The sequence below is a fragment of the Podarcis liolepis genome (assembly GCF_965112155.1).
Source record: "Podarcis liolepis genome assembly, chromosome: 5".
Lineage (NCBI taxonomy): Eukaryota > Metazoa > Chordata > Lepidosauria > Squamata > Lacertidae > Podarcis > Podarcis liolepis.
In genome coordinates, this window is record NC_139556.1 from 5,535,687 (window position 1) to 5,555,833 (window position 20,147).

General features: G+C 41.8%; 1 protein-coding gene across 5 annotated transcripts in view; it reads right to left on the reverse strand.

Annotated features, from left to right (window-relative positions):
• Nucleotides 1-20,147, reverse strand: part of PCLO (piccolo presynaptic cytomatrix protein) — a 243,460-nt gene that overhangs the window by 24,060 nt on the left and 199,253 nt on the right. For 2 of the 5 annotated variants that reach the window (XM_083503298.1, XM_083503301.1), the window contains exons 17-23: nucleotides 17,671-17,764; nucleotides 14,426-14,497; nucleotides 13,323-13,503; nucleotides 12,768-12,962; nucleotides 11,441-11,623; nucleotides 7,285-7,435; nucleotides 2,763-2,830 (exon numbers count right to left, since the gene is read on the reverse strand). In XM_083503298.1, the coding sequence (XP_083359424.1) occupies nucleotides 2,763-2,830; nucleotides 7,285-7,435; nucleotides 11,441-11,623; nucleotides 12,768-12,962; nucleotides 13,323-13,503; nucleotides 14,426-14,497; nucleotides 17,671-17,764 (944 nt within the window). Of the gene's footprint in view, nucleotides 1-2,762; nucleotides 2,831-7,284; nucleotides 7,436-11,440; nucleotides 11,624-12,767; nucleotides 12,963-13,322; nucleotides 13,504-14,425; nucleotides 14,498-17,670; nucleotides 17,765-20,147 lie in introns of those variants that run through there. The other 3 variants (XM_083503299.1, XM_083503300.1, XR_014526251.1) reach the window with 3 other exon arrangements.

A 20,147-nucleotide genomic window follows, 5' to 3' on the forward strand; every position in this document is an offset into this window, starting at 1 on the left:
TGCATTGGCTCTATGGACTTCTTTGGCACACCCATTTTAGTCCTAAAGGGCTTTGGGCTTGTTCACACTTCCACCTATGCCTTGCTTAGAAAGCATGGGGCGCAGCCAATTTCTGCTTGCCCCACTCCTTTGCAAGGGAAGTTCCGCTCCTTAGCGATAGTGCAGAACAAATGTCCTTCCATTTTGATATGATGGCCATGTTCAAATATATAAAAGGATGTCACATAGAGGAAGGAGAAAGGTTGTTTTCTGCTGCTCCAGAGAAGCGGACACGGAGCAATGGATCCAAACTACAAGAAAGAAGATTCCACCTAAACATTAGGAAGAACTTCCTGACAGTAAGAGCTGTTCGACAGGGGAATTTGCTGGCAAGGAGTGTGGTGGAGTCTCCTACTTTGGAGGTCTTTAAGCAGAGGCTTGACAACCATATGTCAGGAGTGCTCTGATGGTGTTTCCTGCTTGGCAGGGGGTTGGACTCGATGGCCCTTGTGGTCTCTTCCAACTCTAGGATTCTATGATTCTATGAAAACCCGAATAGCGTTTTGCTCTTACTGAGTAGTCAAGGCCGATTTCCCTCAGGGGAAAGCAATGGGGCAAGAGGAAGCCATTTGTCATGCCGCCTGATCCTATCTGTGTTTAACCAGAAGAAATCCCACTTTAGGCACTTCAGGGTATACAGTATTGGTTTATTTTTACTCAGGCCCCTTGCAGGAGATACAATGGGGCTCCACAAGAGTTGTTTCCTGCTGTTGCACAAAGAACATGATTTATTGATTTAGAAGGACTTTCAATGTTTTTTGCAATCTCCAGCCTCCTGCGCTTTTGGACATGACTTTGAAGACTGAAACTAAAAATAGATATTCAATTACCATTACAGTGTCTGCTATTAGGGAATTCAAGGTGGCCAGTTTTCTCTGCAAAATCTTGGCTCAATATTCATTTCCCTCAGATCAGCGCTCATATGGTCAGTAACTATGTTATATTGATTAAAATGATACTCACAGAGCAGGCTATCATTTAAAGAGAAATTGGATCTTTTGTTATATATCTGGTTAATTGTAGAGACAGTAGATACCATAGATGCTGATGTGGCTTGCCAACCAGCAGTCTAAGGGGGTTATAGTCAGAGTAGCATGTAGGATTATTTGCATGTCCAGGGATAAGGTCAAGCGACAGTAATCAGCATAGAGATGAAGAACAAAATGGAACATTTCCAGCATGAAAACCATGGAAGAAAATGGGCCTAATCCGGGCCCCAGGACTTGGTTGCTGACCCCTGCTCTAAAGCTTAGTTTAAGGGATGTTGTGTTAACATTTACATTACAACATAGTTGGGACTTAACAGGCGGATGCTATAGGGACAACTCAGGTAACAATAACAACCATGTAGTAAACCTATAGAGCTCTGTCTTGGGGTCATCCCAGCGTGTGTAGGAAGTGATTGCACATTTAAGAGTATTCAATGATCTCAGTGATTGTTGCATGCAAAGCCAAAGAGAGTGGAAGGAAAGCATAACTCAGGTGTCATCTCACTTATATTTCAAATAACATCTGTGTGGCGCCAGAAAATAAATAAGTTGATCTAAACTGTGAAAAGGTGCAAAAAGGCCAAAAATGGCCCCAAGAGTAGGAAAATTGCAAAAATTACCACCATCAGTGCCACGTGAATCTGACCCACAGCAAAGCACCTGGGGGGTACCGGTCTACCTCTGAATCAGAAGCCAGGCACTTCAGGGTACCAGTCTACCCTCCTTGTTGTCGTTTCCATGTTGTCCTCCAGCAAAGAGGAAGACTGAGAGCCACCATTGATGCCAGTCTTGTGGAAATCAGTGAAGGTTTGGGTAGGGTCTGTGAGAATCTTCATTCCATCTTTGGCTGCCCAAAGTTTCTAGACACCTTGCCACCAGCATGAGGCAAACTGTAGTGTGAACAACAAGGAATGGCCCACCCCTCATGAGATGCATGCATTCATTTCTGCTCCTTATGGTAATATGGACTGATAAGGTGTTAGGTTTTCTTTAAGAGAGAATGAACAAATCCGGGAGAGACTGCTGCACTAACTGCTGACATTCATTCCAAACCCTATTTTAGCCCTTGGAGCAACTAAGATCTTGTTTGGGAAGGTGAGAACGAACAAGCTTGATGCACATTATTTCCCCACGTACACTGATTGCTTTCCTCTATGTCTCCCTGGTTCACTGAACCAATGATCTTAAGCATCATTAGCTCTTCAGGGTTAAAATAAATCAAATATGCCTACAGGAATAATAATTCAAAAGCTGACACCGTGTTATTTACTACCCACATCTCACCACAGAACTTTGGCTTCATCTTTGTAGCCATTATGTTACAAACGGCTGCATATGTATTTTATACATCTGTGAGGTGATTGCAAGTGGAAGTATACACCTTAAATAATTGTCTCTGCATTATAATCTCTGCATAATTATTTTTGCAAAGAAGCCAGTTGTCAACATTTCATTGCACTTTCGAATATTGCCCTCAACTTGTCCTGTGCAAAAAGAGGTTGATTCGGTTTTTGGTGATGTTGGTGTAAAATTCTCACAACAGGAAGCACCTTTTTATGAACTACAGTCTTTTTCGGAGATTTGTAATTCTCCCTAATGTCACTCTTCACAGCAACTATCTTAATGTGTAGCGTGTTTTTTCCAGCTGCTTCAGTATAGAAAATAAAAACCAACAGATAGTTTTCTATGAACTTTTAAAATGTATCGTTCGAACGTTGACAATATCCAGTTTACCTTCAGCCTCCATTAATCCCATTCCTGTTTGCTTCACTGGTTCTTGCCCATTCTGGCTCATCTTTCCTCTGTTGAAAAACACAGTTGAGCAGCTATTTAAAAAAGCCTCCACCGTCAAATGATGCAATATACCACCCTGAGATCAATGGGGATAGGGCGGTATACAAATTGAATAAATAATATTTCTTTGATTAAAAATGTTTACAGGTTGACTCAATATGAAATGTTCATTTATTGGAATTCACGACCCATAATGGTTTTTAAATTTGCAAAAAGGCAGTGGCTATCAGCAGAAGCAACCCCTCCTCCCCACCTGCTTGTTCATTTCCAAATGCAGATGTGCAAGCTGTTGCACAACTTGCCACATGAAGAACGCTTTCACACTCGGAAGAGATCCTCTGGTTGTAGCTGGATTCTTTTAACACTAGGAAAACAGATGGCAGCTGAAGGGATTGTCGCACAGGGATATCTCACAACCAGCATTCTGTTGGGGGGTGTGATCCTGGCTTGGTGTCTGCTCAAGTGCTGGCCACAAGTAGCTTATGCGCTGTTTAAGACGTGCAAGAATGTTGTTTACGTGGGGCAGAGCGGGGCAAGGCCTTCGCATGCAGGGACGGCACATCTCGTTTTTCCATGTGAGTTGAAACAGGAAGTGCTGCCCCTCCCTGCCACGCCTCTTCTGGTTTCTGGTGAGATTTCAGCAAGATCTCACCCGAAATCAGCACTGATCCTGGCACCACTTCTCCAGCAGCAGCAGAGGAAGCTGCTTCATCCCCCCTGATCACAGGGCACTAGGTGAATGTCTTTATGTGCGAACTGTGCCTTTGTCTGTGCTCACACACGAACAATTGGCCAGATATTCACTGTACCTTCTCACTTATCTGTAAGTTGAAGGATAATTGAGATTGGGCAAACATCTGAAGCTGATGCCATTGGAGTAGTTCTGGGTAGAGCAGCGTCGCCCTATTAATTAATTATTATTATTATTTTATTTATTAAATTTGTTAGTCGCTTTATCTTGCCCAGGGCAACCCAAAGTGACTTACAATCCAACAAACAGACAGCTGACTCCACTCCACAGAGATTCATAAAAACCAAGAGGAAAAAGAAATATATTAAAAACATCTCACGTACTTCTAAAAGGCCAAATGCCTGGTTATAGAGGGAAGTATTTGCCTGGTGCCTAAAGATATATAATGGTGGTGCCAGGTGAACCACTCTGTGAAGAGCATTCCATAAACGGAGACCCACCACAGAAAAGGCCCGTTCTTCTGTGGCCAGCCCCTGGACCTCTCGTGGTGGAGGGCTTCAGATCATGATTGCACAGTCTGGCTCCATTCATATGGGAAGAGACGGTCTCACAAATTCTGTATAAACATTTGCTGTCTTGGATTTTACTAATAATCAGGATGTTTTGGTCAACCATATTTCATCATTCCTCTGTTGAGGAATTACCTGATCAATTTTCAGCTCCAATCAGTGTGTGAGCTCAGTCATCTTTCGATAGACATCTTTCCTAGAGGAACTTACTTTCAATATTTTAAAACATTCATCCTCAAGCACTTCCCGAAGCTGTATTATATTAGTAGGGATTAGTATAAAATAATTACAGGCCTGAAGTTGAAAAATATGATTAAAACTTTTTTATTTGACTTCAGGGTATAATTTGTTTTTATCTACAGGCAGAAAGATTAAATATAAATTCTTAATCATATGGAAATTTGCAGCATGAATTGACTTTTCTACTAGAACTACTGAAGAGGAAACTTAAAAGAATAAGATGGATGATTTCTTTTTATCTTCTACTGACTTAGCGTACAAAAGCACTGCTGTCCTATAGCAAATCAAGGAAGACTTAATGCATATAAGTGCTTCTGAAATACAATCTCCTGGGGCCAAGTTTTGACTTTATTCCTTTTACGGACTTTAGAACATAAGGTTACGAGCCAGTTCTTTATAACCAAATGGAATCACTAGAGCAGGAAGTTTGCTGTTCTTCACTGGTACCTAAAACAGATGCATAGACCTTGTTCATTTGTCATATTGAGCAATAGTTAATGGTCTGTCACAATCACACCTTTCTAGTCTGTTCTACTCATCCCTTATTAGCACATGGAGGAAACAGACTACAATAACTAAACCAGGGATTATAGTTTGTTGTGCCCCCAATAGACCAAGGTTTGTTTGAATGAAACAAACCACAACAATAATATTATTATTATAATAATAATTTACTATTTATACCCCGCCCATCTGGCTGGGTTTCCCCAGCCACTCTGGGCAGCTTCCAACAAAATATTAAAATGCAATGTTCGGTTAAACATTAAAAGGTTCCCTAAACAGGGCTGCCTTCAAATGTCTTCTAAACGTCTGGTAGTTGTTTTTCTCTTTGAAATCTGGTGGGAGGGCGTTCCACAGGGCGAGTGCCACTACCGAGAAGGCCCTCTGCCTGGTTCCCTGTAACTTAGCTTCTCGCAGTGAGGGAACCGCCAGAAGGCCCTCAGCGCTGCACCTCAGTGTCCGGGTAGAATGATGGGGGTGGAGATGCTCCTTCAGGTATACTGAGCCGAGGCCGTTTAGGGCTTTAAAGGTCAGCACCAACACTTTGAATTGTGCTTGGAAATGTACTGGGAGCCAATGTAGGTCTTTCAAGACCAATGTTATATGGTCTCGGCGGCCGCTCCCAGTCACCAGTCTAGCTGCTGCATTCTGGATTAGTTGTAATTTCCGGGTCACCTTCAAAGGTAGCCCCATGTAGAGCGCATTGCAGTAGTCCAAGTGAGAGATAACTAGAGCATGCACCACTCTGGCGTGTTTGGATGTAATGCTAACCTAGGGGTCATAGTTTGTTCACAGCAAACCATTAACTATGATTTTACTATGAAATGTGAAATGGGCCACAGAAGAGAAAGACTTTGCAAGATTATCCAAACTGGGATAGTAGAGAGGAGGGCAACTGCAACCTATTCTACCCTTGTCTCACAAGCCATAGTTCAAGTGGCCATAGTCCTGCTTCTGAGCCCTCAAACATATTGCCTTGGGAACAGAATAAAGCCTTGTCATTTATTGTGGTCCCCAAATACTGATTAGTCAGTTGATTAATCACTTGGCATTTCCTATGGTCAATAATGATTAGTCAGTTGAGAAGGAAATTTGCATTAGCAGAATATTTGTCAGGTACTGGCTTATTCATATATGTAATCAGCATAATAAATTCAGTTGATAGCTAGTTTTTCAGAGGGAAATGGGGAGGCTGGCTAGCTCCACCCTCTTCTTTATCTTTCTTCTCCTTCACCCTGGCAGAGACCCTCCTATCCTTGGCACACCCGAGGATTTGTCTATCTCCTTGCTGCCTTTCCTGCCCCACCCTGAAAGGGGGGGAGAAAAATTATTAGTGTCACTTCCAACAATATCAGAATCAGGTCATTTTCAAAAGTGGTGGGTTGGTTTGCTGCTTGTAAAACCTACACATATTTTACTTAAAAATGTGCAATTTCCCCCACTCTATTCTGCATTAATAAATTGGGTTCAGTATAACTTAGGGGAATGGCAGCTTTCCTCATAGGTCCCCCCCCACCCCAGAGTCCCCTGCTCAGGGTTCATTCTAAAACCAAACAACAAAGAAATCAAACTTTAAAAGGTGCCAAGGCCAAAAAAACTCTCAACCTGTTTGTATTTGCATGTAATTTTGCAGGCTTAGTCAACTCGGGGTGGACTATTATGCCTGAAAACTTCAACCATTTCTATGAAATGGGGGAAAAGTTATAGCCATTTCAAAAATTCCCAATACAGTGGTACCTTGGGTTACATACGCTTCAGGTTACATACGCTTCAGGTTACAGACTCCGCTAACCCAGAAATAGTACCTCGGGTTAAGAACTTTGCTTCAGGATGAGAACAGAAATCGTACTCTGGTGGCGCGGCAGCAGCAGAAGGCCCCATTAGCTAAAGTGGTGCTTCAGGTGAAGACCAGTTTCCGGTTAAGAATGGACCTCCAGAACGAATTAAGTACGTAACCAGAGGTACCACTGTAGGGAATTTGGGAAGGGAACGAAGCTTCATTTCCCCCCTATGTGAACTTGGCATTTAGATCCCAGGCCAAACTGAGCAGCCTCCCAAGTGCTTTAGGAGTCTGAACTGAATCTTGTGGTTGTTGCATGTTTCTTTTTCACCAAACTTTTGTCAGAATTCTAGATTGGCATGTGTCTAGATAATATTTGCTATGACATCTGCTATGTTGGCTATTTTTTTCTTTAAAAAAGATATTATTATCACTGCTCTAATTTTCATTGGTTTGATGACTATATTCTGGGAAAATATACAAAAGTTTAAAATACTGTGTTCAGTGGAACTACAGCTTTAATCTCACCAGTGCACTGTTTAGCACACAAGTATGTAAGTATGTGTAGGGAAGCAGGGAAGGACATATGGCAGTTCCTTGAGGGTTAAAGTAGGAACCTCTCATTCGTCTTCCCATGGCTAGTAAAAGCAACAACTTATTACATTTTTTAGAAATTCTTACATTCTTGGAATGGGAAACAGATTGGTGTCCGCAGTGGTGGTACTGCTGCTGCTTCCTTCGCTGTCCATGCTGTATCCACTGCCAAAGGTACTGGCTGAAGAACCAGTGGAGGAGACTGAACTTTCTCCCGGTCGGTGGTTCGTAGGTCTTGCTGTACAGGGTAGGAATGAAGGATTACCAAACAGCCTAGAGAGACATCAGTGTCAACAATACAAGCAGCACCTAGCAATCATGTGAAGTAAGAACAGAAAATTCTCACAAAATGTTGCTCTAAATAGGTTCCGGGAAACCTCTGCAACAATACACATCAAGCCTAATTTATAACTGGAAAATACAATTTTAATTTCCTCACAATGGTTTGAAAATTGAAACAATATTCATCTAGCAACAGCAATGACACTGTACAATTAATCCTTACTAATTCTGGTCAACAGCTCAAACGTCACACTACTGAAGGCCTTTTGAGAAAGTGTACACAGTAAAAAAGAGGGGGACACCCCCTGAATGATGAATCAGGAACACAGATACTAGACAGGCAACATCTTCTCTAGACACCACATAACTACTTGAATATATTTCTCAACTGCAAGTTAAAAGCTTAGAACATGTTACAGTCTCTGCTTTATTCCAAATATTGACCAAAGGAAACAATACCAGTCCAGCCATGCTGAGTTCACAAATCTCCAACAAAAATATTGGAGAATTTCCCTCACCCACCCACAAATTTATATTCATTCCTTATTTTGATGTCTCTGTGCTTGTTACCTTTCTCATTTGGGGCAAATTGAGAAATATGCGAAGCTGCAATGTCATACAAAATAATTCTTGTCAATGATTAACTGCAGCAGTGTGCATTTCAGCAACACTATTGCCCAGGACAATACAACGCCACTAAAAACTAAAACAGATATTGCACTATCTAGAAAATGCACATTGATTAATATATGTATATATGTTGTGGGTTGCTGTTGTTGTTTCTTAAAAAATGTGCTCCAGCTATGGCTTATAAGTTTATGATAGCGTATCACAGGTTAGGTCCATGATGCTCCAAAGCTTTGCAAACAACTCGTTTCCATATGCTCCAAAGGTTCAGGTCACAGCCCACTACATTTGCCAAATGGGAGTTTTCAGATAAAGCATCTGAGCAATTTCATGAAATTGCATGTCACCTTAGGAAGGTGGGAGAGTACCTAGCGACAGCAAGAGCACTGAAATGTGACAGCACTCAAACAGGAAAAAGCAGAGCCCAGCGACAGCTACAGATTATTGATGTCTATAGACTGAATAATGGGTTGGCTCTCTGAAAATTGTTTCTTTTTTGGCGGTGACAAAGCCCATTTAATTTTTCTGGGAATTAGGTACTGAGAAGCCTATTACAAAGAAGGTTTATTGAGCAGCAAATTTATTTACATTATGAAGGATTCTTGCAAAGCAACGACTGAATATGCCAGTGAGGCCCTGGTTTTTGAAACAGCTCTGAACAGGAAAGGATCAGATTGATATGAGCTCCCCTCTCTCTGCACAGTCATAATGGTTGCCCTAAAAGCAATTCAGTAACAAAACAAAACAAATAAAAAACAAAAACAAACAACAATCTATATGAAGGGCTAAAGCACAGAAGTAGGAAAACTGAAACTCCAAAAATGCAAAAGGGACTCTTTCTGTGCTCCATTGCCAGTGAGGTAACCTTGAGACAGTTGATTTAGCGGATAGCGAAGACCTGTGTTCAAATCCCCACACTGCCATGAAGATGACTGGAAAGTCCTTGAGAGATCACTTTCAGAGCCTATTCAGGCTTTACTTGCATGGAGGGACAATGTTAAGGGACAAATGGACTGCCAGGCGACCCCTTCAGCCTCTGTATCACGCCTTGGTCTTCACATGGCATGTGCTGGTTTCTTATGTGTTCAGATGCAAATTCTGCAGTGGAGCAACTCCCCTAGCTGTGTCAGTTTCTCATGCAATTTAGAAAAGTCCTATTTCCAACTTTAACCATGCGCTCAAGAACCCGCTTATCTGCAGTCATGTTGCCTACAAAATCACTTTCTTATGCCTGATTCTCATATCACCTTTGGACTCTTCCGCAGTAATTTTAATGCACCAGTTTCACGTCATGAATTTTTACTTTAAAAGAACCTCATATGGTGAGAGCTAGTATTTATGATATCAAGTCACATCATGTTTTTGGGTGGATTCCTGCCATGGAAAATGCACTCTCTCATCATATGTAGGGTCAGTCAAACAGAATGTTCACCACATGAAACTGATGTGGTAAATTCGCCTTGTGAGAGGTATCTTGGGGACCAGACTTTAGTTGACAATGATACCCCCTCCCCCAAAAGGGTCCTGACCTAAGTAAAAAGACAATAAATAAATCAATGCATTAGAGGCTAATGATGCTCTTCCACGGTTGGATAAGGGCAACACCGAAAGATCAATTCAAAATAAATGATCTTCTGTAACTTCAACACTGCTTTTGTATCCAGAGCTTGTGTCTGTTGAGTTTGGTAGTCCAAAGAGTGTTTCCCTAGAGAGAACCAGCCAGTTGATGTGACAGGTGCTCATTCTTTGCAATTCAGAATCCTTTGCAGAGTCAGCCTCTCTCCATCTTCTAAGCAGAAGTAACTTTGGTTGCTAAAATAGCTGGTTGGGAAGCCCTGGCCTTCTTTTCTTAATGCTCACCAAGGAGATGCTATCTTTGAAAGCACTGCTTCAGCTTGAAACTAAGATTAGACTCCCATAACCATTCCAGTCCCCCAAGGGGACTGCAGCCACACCATAGGAGCCACCAGTGGGAGAAAGATTGAATGTGGATCAGTGGATCACCACAGCCTTTTTCATGTGTTCAGAAGAATACACGAGGGCTTAAACTGGGGAGGGGGAGTAGGCACGTACACAATGCCTCCATCCAAAATGTCCCCACACAAGCTGGGCACACACACCACACTCCTGAACTTCTCATGTTGAGTAGAAAGGTCTGAAGAGGCCTTGTAAAAACATTGGGCTGGGCACACAAGCTTCCTGACCACCAGGAACCTTGATAATGGCTCCAGGGGTGCTTGCAGGCATGATCACTTGACTGCACTGACAAAACTCCTGATCAGCACAAGAAGGCTGAGGCGGGAGCAGCTATGCTTGGCATGCCTATGCCCACTCCCTAGTTTAAACTCTGGTCATGTTTTCGTCACCCAAATTTCTCTGTCATGTCCAATGGGGAATTGTGTATCTCCTATTTCAGAGAGATCATTTCATTCCTGGGGTAAGGAGATGTAAAACCTCCCCTTCAGACATGACTAAGAAGAGCTAATGGAGCATGTAACAGGGCTTCTTCTCCTTCCTATGTCTGAAATGGTTCTCAGAGAAATGAACGTGAGAGATATGGAAATTCTTACTGTGAATTTCTATTCCTGGGGTTCCTAGAGGGCAGTCCTGGTAAGGGATGGCTCCTATAATTTGCAGATCTCTCTTCTTCATGCCAGGACTGCTGTCCAGGAACCTCCATCCATTGAGCAGCAGTCTCTATTCTCGGCACCCAAGGAGCAGTTTTGTCCTAAAAATACTCCAAAATCTATGGAAAGGACCATGACTCCTTCTGAGACAAACTAGAAGACTTTTGAATGTAGATATAGCTTTATGTGTCATGTCAATAGGAACATCATCTCTTCTTCTTCTTCTTCTTCTTCTTCTTCTTCTTCTTCTTCTTCTTCTTCTTCTTCTTCTTCCTTGCTGTGAACTTTCACAGGTGAAAACACACTAGATGTACAAATGATAACGACAACCAATGCTGTGTCCAAGTTGAAATCCCAGTGTGCCATGCTAGTCTTTACTCAAATAAAAAGAATGGTTTAATCATGCTTAAGCAATTTATGTTAAACGCATGCCATTTAGTAGGCAGTGTGAGCCCAGTTAGCCCCATTTTTGTGTGTGCTGCTGGAGCTTCCCTGTCTCAGAACGTTCTGTAATTTGGACTCAGCACAATCTTTCAAAATGGGGTTTGCACATGAGCTGTAAGATGGGCCTACGGTTTTTCAACCCAACCTGAATACCGCAGAGAGGGCTGGAGAGATAAGTAGTGCAATGTGTAAGGATGAATTAGCAGGCATGGCAAGAAGGCATTTGGTTAAGGCTGACTTCTTGGCCATGTCTTTGGGCTCACCTCCTTCAGGCTTGGCCGGTCCATCAGACATCACTTTCCTGAGGGCTAGTTGGCTTTGGTCTTTGTTGTCACTGGCTGGTGAAGGCAGATTGTCAGACTGAGTTCTTTGAATGGGGAGGACTCCTGCTATGCTGTGTCTGTGCTGCTTCCTTGCATGATTAGACTGACCGCTTTTATGTGCTGCTGTGGCAGTGTAGGTGGAATGGAAACCCAGAGTATGTATCCTCAGATGGAACCAGCTTAAATGTTAGTCATGCAAACACAAGTGGGGGGTTTTCTCTTCTGGATTTAAATAGGCAAAGTGTCTTCAGAGACCAAAGAGACACCACATGCACAGCATTAAAGGGTAATTAAACTGGCTGTTTCTTTTCCATTAACAACAATGAAGAAGATGGAGGGAAATTTATTTTCTGCTTTCTGCAATATGCAATGCTGATTATATGGCACACCAAATAATCATGGAGACAAACACAATGACGCTACAGTTGGATTATATTAATTTGCAGGTGACTAAAGCCTCAACCTGTAATTCCGTGACGGGAGGGGGGTATGTAAAAGTTGTAATTGTACAACCTCACTGCAGACTAAGAACAACAACAAAAATCAAACCCACCCCTATATAATGTCACTCTAGCAGAGCTAATGATATGGCTGTTAACGTTACCCATATTTCCTCAGTAATTATCTATATGTTAATTTTTGTGCTCCACAAAAATGCTATTGACCTAAGAAAACATCTGTTGGTTCAAATAATCCTGTCCAAAGATTAAAACTGTCAACATTTATCAGCACTGAACGACCTTTTTCCAGGAAAGTCTTATGACATTCTTAAGGTCTTTGAGCTGCAAAGGGTGACATTGCCCAATATGTCTCTTTCTCATTTGCTTCCTAATGTTAGCAATCTGTGTTCCTTGCTAAACTGCAGGATCTTACTTAGGAGGCTGGAAACCAAGTCAATGAAGTATGAATTATGGTTGAGGCATTTAGTGGCACCAAAGCAACAGCACACAGCAGAATTTTACCACAAGATGTGGACAGACAGTGGACAAATGGAGACCCCAGTAGAGAAACAGCCAGTTCTACTGCATTCTATGCAAATAAAAGAGGACTTCTAAATAGGAGGAATATATTATATTTATATGGATCTACACACAGACACACACGGAGAGAACACTGAACAGGTGGAACACACATTGTGCTAAGAGCAGAAAGAAAAGCCCAGCAGGGAAAGAGTTTGGGGGGTGGGAAGCGAAGGAGGGGGGCGGGGAGGAAGGCAACAGTTGAACATTAAGCTGCCATGCTGAGGAATTTTATTTGCGTCTTTTACTTGGTTGAAGGCGGAGCTGTTGGACAGCTGCTTCAGCAGCGGCGATGGCTGCCCCAGCATCTTCAAGGTGCGTTTGAGTGACGCTGGTTTTGCTTTGGCTCCGCGAAGGCCCATGAGAGCGCAGGTGTCCTTCAGAGGAAGATTTGGAGCTTCCTGGACTGCTGTGGGACTTCTCAATGGTGGGCACCTGCATATCTGCGGGGGAAATATAATGGTTATCAAAGACAAAGGCCAACTTCAACCTCTATTTATTCTAAGCAATAAGAAGCGATGTACAATGTACAAAACATTATACAAGTATTAGAAGAATTGCAAGTTCTGTTTTTCCTGTATTATAATACATGTTGTGCATATCACACAATGCATTATACAGTTACATATGCAAAAATTGATTTATAGATTTTGGGGTGACTCCCCCCCCAAAGATTCGGAAATGAAAGATAATTTCTTTGTTTTTAGGCAAAAGTTCATCTAACTAAGCTACTTGGGAACATGAAGTTGTAAAGAAGTTATAACCCACACAGTTATAGCACACACAGATAAAATATTTCCTACCCTTTGATGGGTCAGGGAAAATGCCGTGACTTCTGCTTTTGATGACAGACGGTTTGGGGGACTGCTGGCTGTTCTGTCCAGAGTGGGATTTTCCATGGTCAATGCTTTCACTCTGCTCCTTCAGAGTGTACCACCGAGGAGTATTGTCCAGCTGAGAGGCACTAGAAAGCTCAATTAATACCTATGTGAGGATACAGAGAGCAAATTATTTTGTTATTGAACACCTTACAATGTCTGATTCTGATCTGGCTAACGTGCGCGTTAGCTCAAGAGTTTCTCCAGTCAAAACAGTGGAGAATGCTAAACAGACTCCCAGAATTATATACGGCATGCTATATAATAACAGAGACATTTAAAAGCAAAAGCAAAAAAGGTGGAGGGCTAAAATAATTTCAGTCGTTCCTTTCTTCCTAATGTTTCCGTATCTGTTGTCGTCTTCATCAATATTATTGTACATGGTGTTTTACAGAATACCGTAAGTAAATGTTCCTATTTTGAGGCAACTACAAAACATGCATCCACACCACAAACTTCAGCCTTGGAGACTGAAAGTCCTCTAGTCCTCAATAAACTCTCAATGCCCAAGGTTCTCCTGTGAACGCTAAAACAGCAAAAGTGCTTTATGAGTGATTTATATTTGTGGGGTGGATGCACCCCAAGAACTTTTCTCTTGGTGCAGCAGCCTCTGGAAGAGGAATGGTAGTTGCAACCATAGTTTGTCTATTAAACCAGGGTTAGCGCAAACCATGATTTGCAAAACCACATGAAACCATAGTTTGTTTACCAGCCAGTCACAGACCATAGTTTGTTAATTCAGACACCACACCACCATACCATAGGTAAGCTTCCTTAACTATGGTTTATCATGATGCCTGAACTGAGTCAAGTCAGCATCAGTTCCCACAATGGCAGCATCTGGAGAAATGCCATAGCCATTGCCGCTGGTTATATCTGTGATTTCCCACCTTTCTCCACCGAAACATGCATCCAAGGAACATCAGAATTACTCATCTGGATGAAAAATGCATCATATGAGTCTACTCTTAGTTGACTACTATGTCAGGTGAGGGAAGGCAGTGAAGCAAGAAATAAGGGATACTCACCTCACCCAGGAAGTCGTTGGAGGAGAATCTATCATAGTCCCAGACAGTAACTTCCAGGGTCTTCTTCTTTAGCTGCAGTTAATATCAAAAGATAATTAATTTCAATCCTCTTCATGAATCTGGCACCGAATCCATAAAGCATGCTTTGCTTGTTGCCATCTGCCGGCACCCACCATTCTTTTTCAATATGACAGCCAGGCGATTATTGTCCTCCCATCAACCTTGAACTCAGAAAATTCATTTCGGGTAAAGCTGAAAGTTGATATCAAGACAGATGAGCTCGGCCGAGGTTCTATGCAAGCTTGGAGGAGTTATTTTGCCCAGCTTGGCTGTGCTCCCAATACAAAGCCCACAGTGTGACTTTTAAAAAGTTGATAGCATCTATACGTCTTCCCTCAGTGCTCAGCACCAGTGAGTAGATTTTACTGTGTTCTGGGCAAAGTCAAAATGCATTGGTATTCACAGTGAGGCATGGCTGAATAATTTCAAAGAGTGCTTTTCAGATCTTCTCCCTCCTCTTTTATCTTAGGTTTGAGGACAAGCATATCAACAGCTATTAAGCCTCAGAGTTTCCTCAGAAGGCTGTGCATATTCAAAGCGAACCTGCATAATATAGTATATGCCAAAAAGGTAGCAATTGGGATTCAGTCTTTGCACAAACACGGCTTCAGCAAATGTCTCAGATGTTCCTATCCATATATACAACTATTCAATAGACTAAAGATGAGACATCTTGGACGCCCCTAGTACCTCAAGCTATACCAGTTCAAACAAAATGATGGGTCCATGGAGCCAGCTGTTTGCCAAGAGGTAACTTAACATGTTGCACATAATATTTGGTGAACCAGCCATCACTAATGTGAAATGGTGAGGGAAATCCTACTACACTTTTGCCACCTGCCTAGAAATCTGCACAAACGGGGAAGTCTTGTAACATGGGCTATTCTGGCTGGAGCTAATAGAAGTCAGAGTCCAGCAATCTCTGGAGGGCCACAGGTTTCCCACCTCTGACCTATACCAAAAGTCTCTTTGAACAGTCCAAGGCACAAGAAGGGTCTGTAGCTGCCCAAATTCCAGATTGTCCCTTTCCTCATTCTGCCTGCTGGAGCAAGCCAGGTCCTAGTTTTATCCAACAGTAGGTGGGCACAGAGGGTGGGGAAAGAAACCAGGAGTTCAGGGGTGGTGACCCTGAAGTCTGGGAGCCAAATGTGACTCCTCGGGCTTCTCTATCTGGCCCTTGGAAGCCTCTCCAGGCCACCCTCGTCATTTGCCTGGCTCTGTACTCCATGTGTTTCTGCCTGCTCAGATGTGTCCTTCAGCTCTGATAAGACCTCACCTTGGTCTGGATGGAGATGTAGAAAGCGTACTGTTGAAGAGAATCAGGGCTGGTTGCAATGAACACAGGATGGGGCAGAAATCACTGCTTCCTTACATCCCTTATTCAGACCACAGATAGCAGCTCACATGACTTGATTATCTGCCGCATCAAAATATAGAGAAAGCTAAATGTGAACCCTTCTCCTTTAGTTTCTTACGTAGAAGGTTTGTTTGTTTGCTTTTGCTGTTGTGGGTATGGGTATGGAGAAGCATCCAGTCCTGTGAGCTGACACCTGCAGTCTGAAGTGGCAGGTACAGTCCAGCTGTAAGTTTATCACCTCAACAGAAATTAGATTAGCTTCAAATCCCAACTTTTGACAGCTTCCTCCAACTAAAACCACACCATACACCCTTTAATCAAGAACTGTGGGTAAATACAGGGCTCTGAAGCAATTTAGAAAGTTTAAATTGTTTCTCTTTCTACTCATTAAGCCTCCATATTTAAATAAGTTTGTATATTACCAAACTTTCAGCACAGATGGCTTCATGAAATATGGAAAGTATCATGAGATCATTTACAAATTGGAACATGACCACTCATTAGAAGGCCATCTCAGTATTTTCTTTTTCATTACCTCTTGCAGGTAACACACCAGAACTAGAGCAGATGGCTCCAAAATAAAAAGTATGCTCTCTTTGTTTCACTAATTAGAATTTGCCCCCACTGATTAATCAGTAGAACCTTTGTTGACTAATCTAACCATTAAATTAATTAAAAACTTGGAGCCATAATACATTGACATTTTCCTCCACACAATAAGCTATTACTGAACCACTTATTAGGCACATTCACATTGTACTGGGTAGGACAGAATTCCAAGAAATCAGCCTTTCACTTCTGTCATTGAACCATAACCACTGTCGGGTGCAAACCACTTTTACATGGTCTAGGGAGGGAGCTAAAACACCGACATGGAAACAAAATGCATTTTAAAATCAGAAATCGCGGTCCAATTGGCTTAACGTCTATTATAGGAAAACTGGTGGGGGGAAATGTTAGAGATAAAATTACCAAGCACGTAAGAACAAGTCTTGCTGAAGAAGCACCAACATGGCTTCTGGAAGTCCTGTCTATTACATAACCTATAGAAGTTTTTTGCGAGTGTCAGCAAGTGTACAGATAGGAGATGATTCAGTTGACATTATGCACTTAGACTTTCAAAAAGCTTTTGACAGAGTATCTCACCAAAGACTCCTGAGTAAGCCTAGCAGTCATGGAATAGGAGGAGACATCCTATTGTGGATCAGTAACTAGCTCAGAAATAGGAAGCAGAGATTACAGTTAGTGGAGTCTTCTGCCAACGGAGAGATGTAGAAAGCAGAATTTCCCAAGGTACCTGTGTTTTTTAACTTGATCATAAATGATTTAGCATTATGGGTGAGCAGTGAGGTAACAAAGTTTGTTGAGAGCATCTAATTGTTCAGAGAGCTTAAAACAAAATGAGATTTTGAAGAGCTCCCAAAAAACCTCTTCAAAGGGAGCGAATGGGCAGTAAAATGAGAAATGCAACTCAATGTAAGTAAGTGTAAAGTGATGCACCTTGGGGGAAAGACTCTAAATTTCATTTACACACTCATAGGGCCTGAACTGCCAGTGGCTGGCAGAGAGCTTTTCCCTTCATAGAGAGGCATGTTAGCGGCTAGCTATGCAAATAGATCTGAGATGAGGGAGGGGATAGCAGCAAAGGCTGGGATGCTTCTTTAAAGCAACGGAAATCAGGAAAGTTCATATGGTCAGGGGAGTCTGGCAGGCAAAGTTGAAATAGTTTAGTACAGACAGACTCTTAGAAGTGTAGGGCATCATTAGAGAACAGTCAGGAGCAGAATTAGACCACACCTGCAATGAGATATCTCTTACAGTCACATACCTGCTCCATGGATATATTTTTATAAATGACTGTCTGGTTCCATTCAGGATTCAAGCTTTTCTGCACATATTTAGTCCTCCTCTTGTTCTCGACACTGAAGTGGAACAAAGGAACAAAACATGTCATTACCTATACTTGTCTCCACCTGCTCCAAGGCAGAAACAATTTCAGTGCAACTGATAAAAATAAGTAAACCAATCATTCAGGCTGGCACAGAATAATGCCAGTTGATCTGCTGTAAATGATAATCTTCTGCTGAACAATCTCCCAATTCAGTCTTTAAAATAAAACTTTTGAATTTACAGCCTGTCTACTAAGAAACCTCCCAACCTCTGTTGCCTGTGACTGACAACAACACAAATATCTTGGCTGCATTTACAAATTGCTCCTGTTTGTTTACAACAGCCTTTCTCATTGTAAGAGTAAATAGTGATGTATTGGTTTTCTTGAACAACTTCCTTGCGGCTATCAAGCTGAGATGGGTTTAATTGTCTGTATTATTTTCTCATCTTTAATCATAGGAGAGTCATCCCTAAAAAACATGAAAGGGATGTAAGCTCCATCCTGTTAATGATAGAAACACTAATTTAATATTGATCCTTTAAAGCAGGCTTCGAAGCTCCTTTTTCTATAGGGCATTTCAGAGGTTTTGCTGAATTATTTGATTTACAATGTATTTTATTGTGCTGTGTTTTCTGAAGGCTGAGACTACAAAACCGATGGCATCCTTTCTCATCACAATATGATGGTTCTAGACCACATGTTGCATTTCACTATCACATAATCTAATCAGATATCATTTTGAGGAAAGCTGAATGGTTACAGATCCACCACCTCACTGTCCCAGAATCACCATAGTCAGATTTTAAGAGAGATGCTACATATCTTTTGCAGAACTTCATTGTTTTCACACGACTGCCCTTTAAGATTTGTTGTTGTTGTTTAGTTGTTTAGTCGTTTCCGACTCTTCGTGACCCCATGGACCAGAGCACACCAGGCACTCCTGTCTTCCACTGCCTCCCGCAGTTTGGTCAAACACATGCTGGTAGCTTCGAGAACATTGTCCAACCATCTCGTCCTCTGTCGTCCCCTTCTCCTTGTGCCCTCCATCTTTCCCAACATCAGGGTCTTTTCCAGGGAGTCTTCTCTTCTCATGAGGTGGCCAAAGTACTGGAGCCTCAGCTTCAGGACCTGTCCTTCCAGTGAGCACTCAGGGCTGATTTCTTTCAGAATGGATAGGTTTGATCTTCTTGCAGTCCATGGGACTCTCAAGAGTCTCCTCCAGCACCATAATTCAAAAGCATCCATTCTTTGGCAATCAGCCTTCTTTATGGTCCAGCTCTCACTTTAAGATTAGCATTGGAAATATTTCATAGTTCTAAAGCTGACTTGTCTTCCTTCATTTGCCAAAAACAGTGAACTCTGATAAAACAGCTCTGCCCCAGAAATAGCATTCTCTTTAAGAGCATGTCATTATTGCACAGAGAGCAGAAAAAAGAAGCATTTGCAGTGGTATGCTGCTGGCACCACATCAGATTTATACGGTTGGCAATTGCAGCCAAATGGTGTCCCCAATGCAACCAGTGTCTGTTCAAATGTAGCGTATGACATTACAACCACTATCAGCCTTAAAGAAGCATAATTTAATTAGCAGTGAGATGAATATATTAAAAGCAGGAACAAGGGAATATCAAGCAAATCCCAGAGAGAATTAAAAGCTATGTTTAAGGCACTGTACAATTTTAAAGTGAGAACTCCCCGCTAGGCAGACTTTTTACATTGGGTAACAAGTATATAATGGATTTCAGTGACTGATAATTAAAGAGAACTGTATGCATTGAACAATATTCATATCAGAAAAAGTGGGTTTAAGACGTGCTACGATCATTCCACCAAAATCAAATGTCCATGAAAGCTAACAGAAAACCTCCCACAAGACTAGTAACATTTTTCACAGGTAGTTTTGCCCACCTCTAGACTGCCATTGGATTTTCCCTAAAGTAACATTCTGAGAAAATTCTGAGTTTTATTCTCAGGTGAAACATCTGGAGCGTGTCAAAAGAAGCCCCAAAAGTTTTGATAACTCTTTTTTTTGCAGGAAAAAAACCACACCAGGTGAATTCATAATTAACTATTTTTTCAGCATTCTCTCCTATAGAATTTTCAATAAAATACATATAAGACAAGTCCTCAGATCACTACTTCCTCACGTATCAAAAGAAGGGTCACTATCTCCAGTCCTTAAAATAACAATTAAACTACTGGTTCCACTCCCCACCCACTGAACCTTGAAGCTACTGGAACAATTGATTGTTGATGGTTTCTATAGCAATTGTGTGTTATAGAAATTTAACCTGCACTAGACACGAGCAGCAAATGTCAGCTACTTCACAGGCCCCTGAAATTCTAGAAAACTATAGTTGCGTGCCCAGGATATTACGTATTTCATGCTTAGAATAATCAGAGAATCAGTGAAT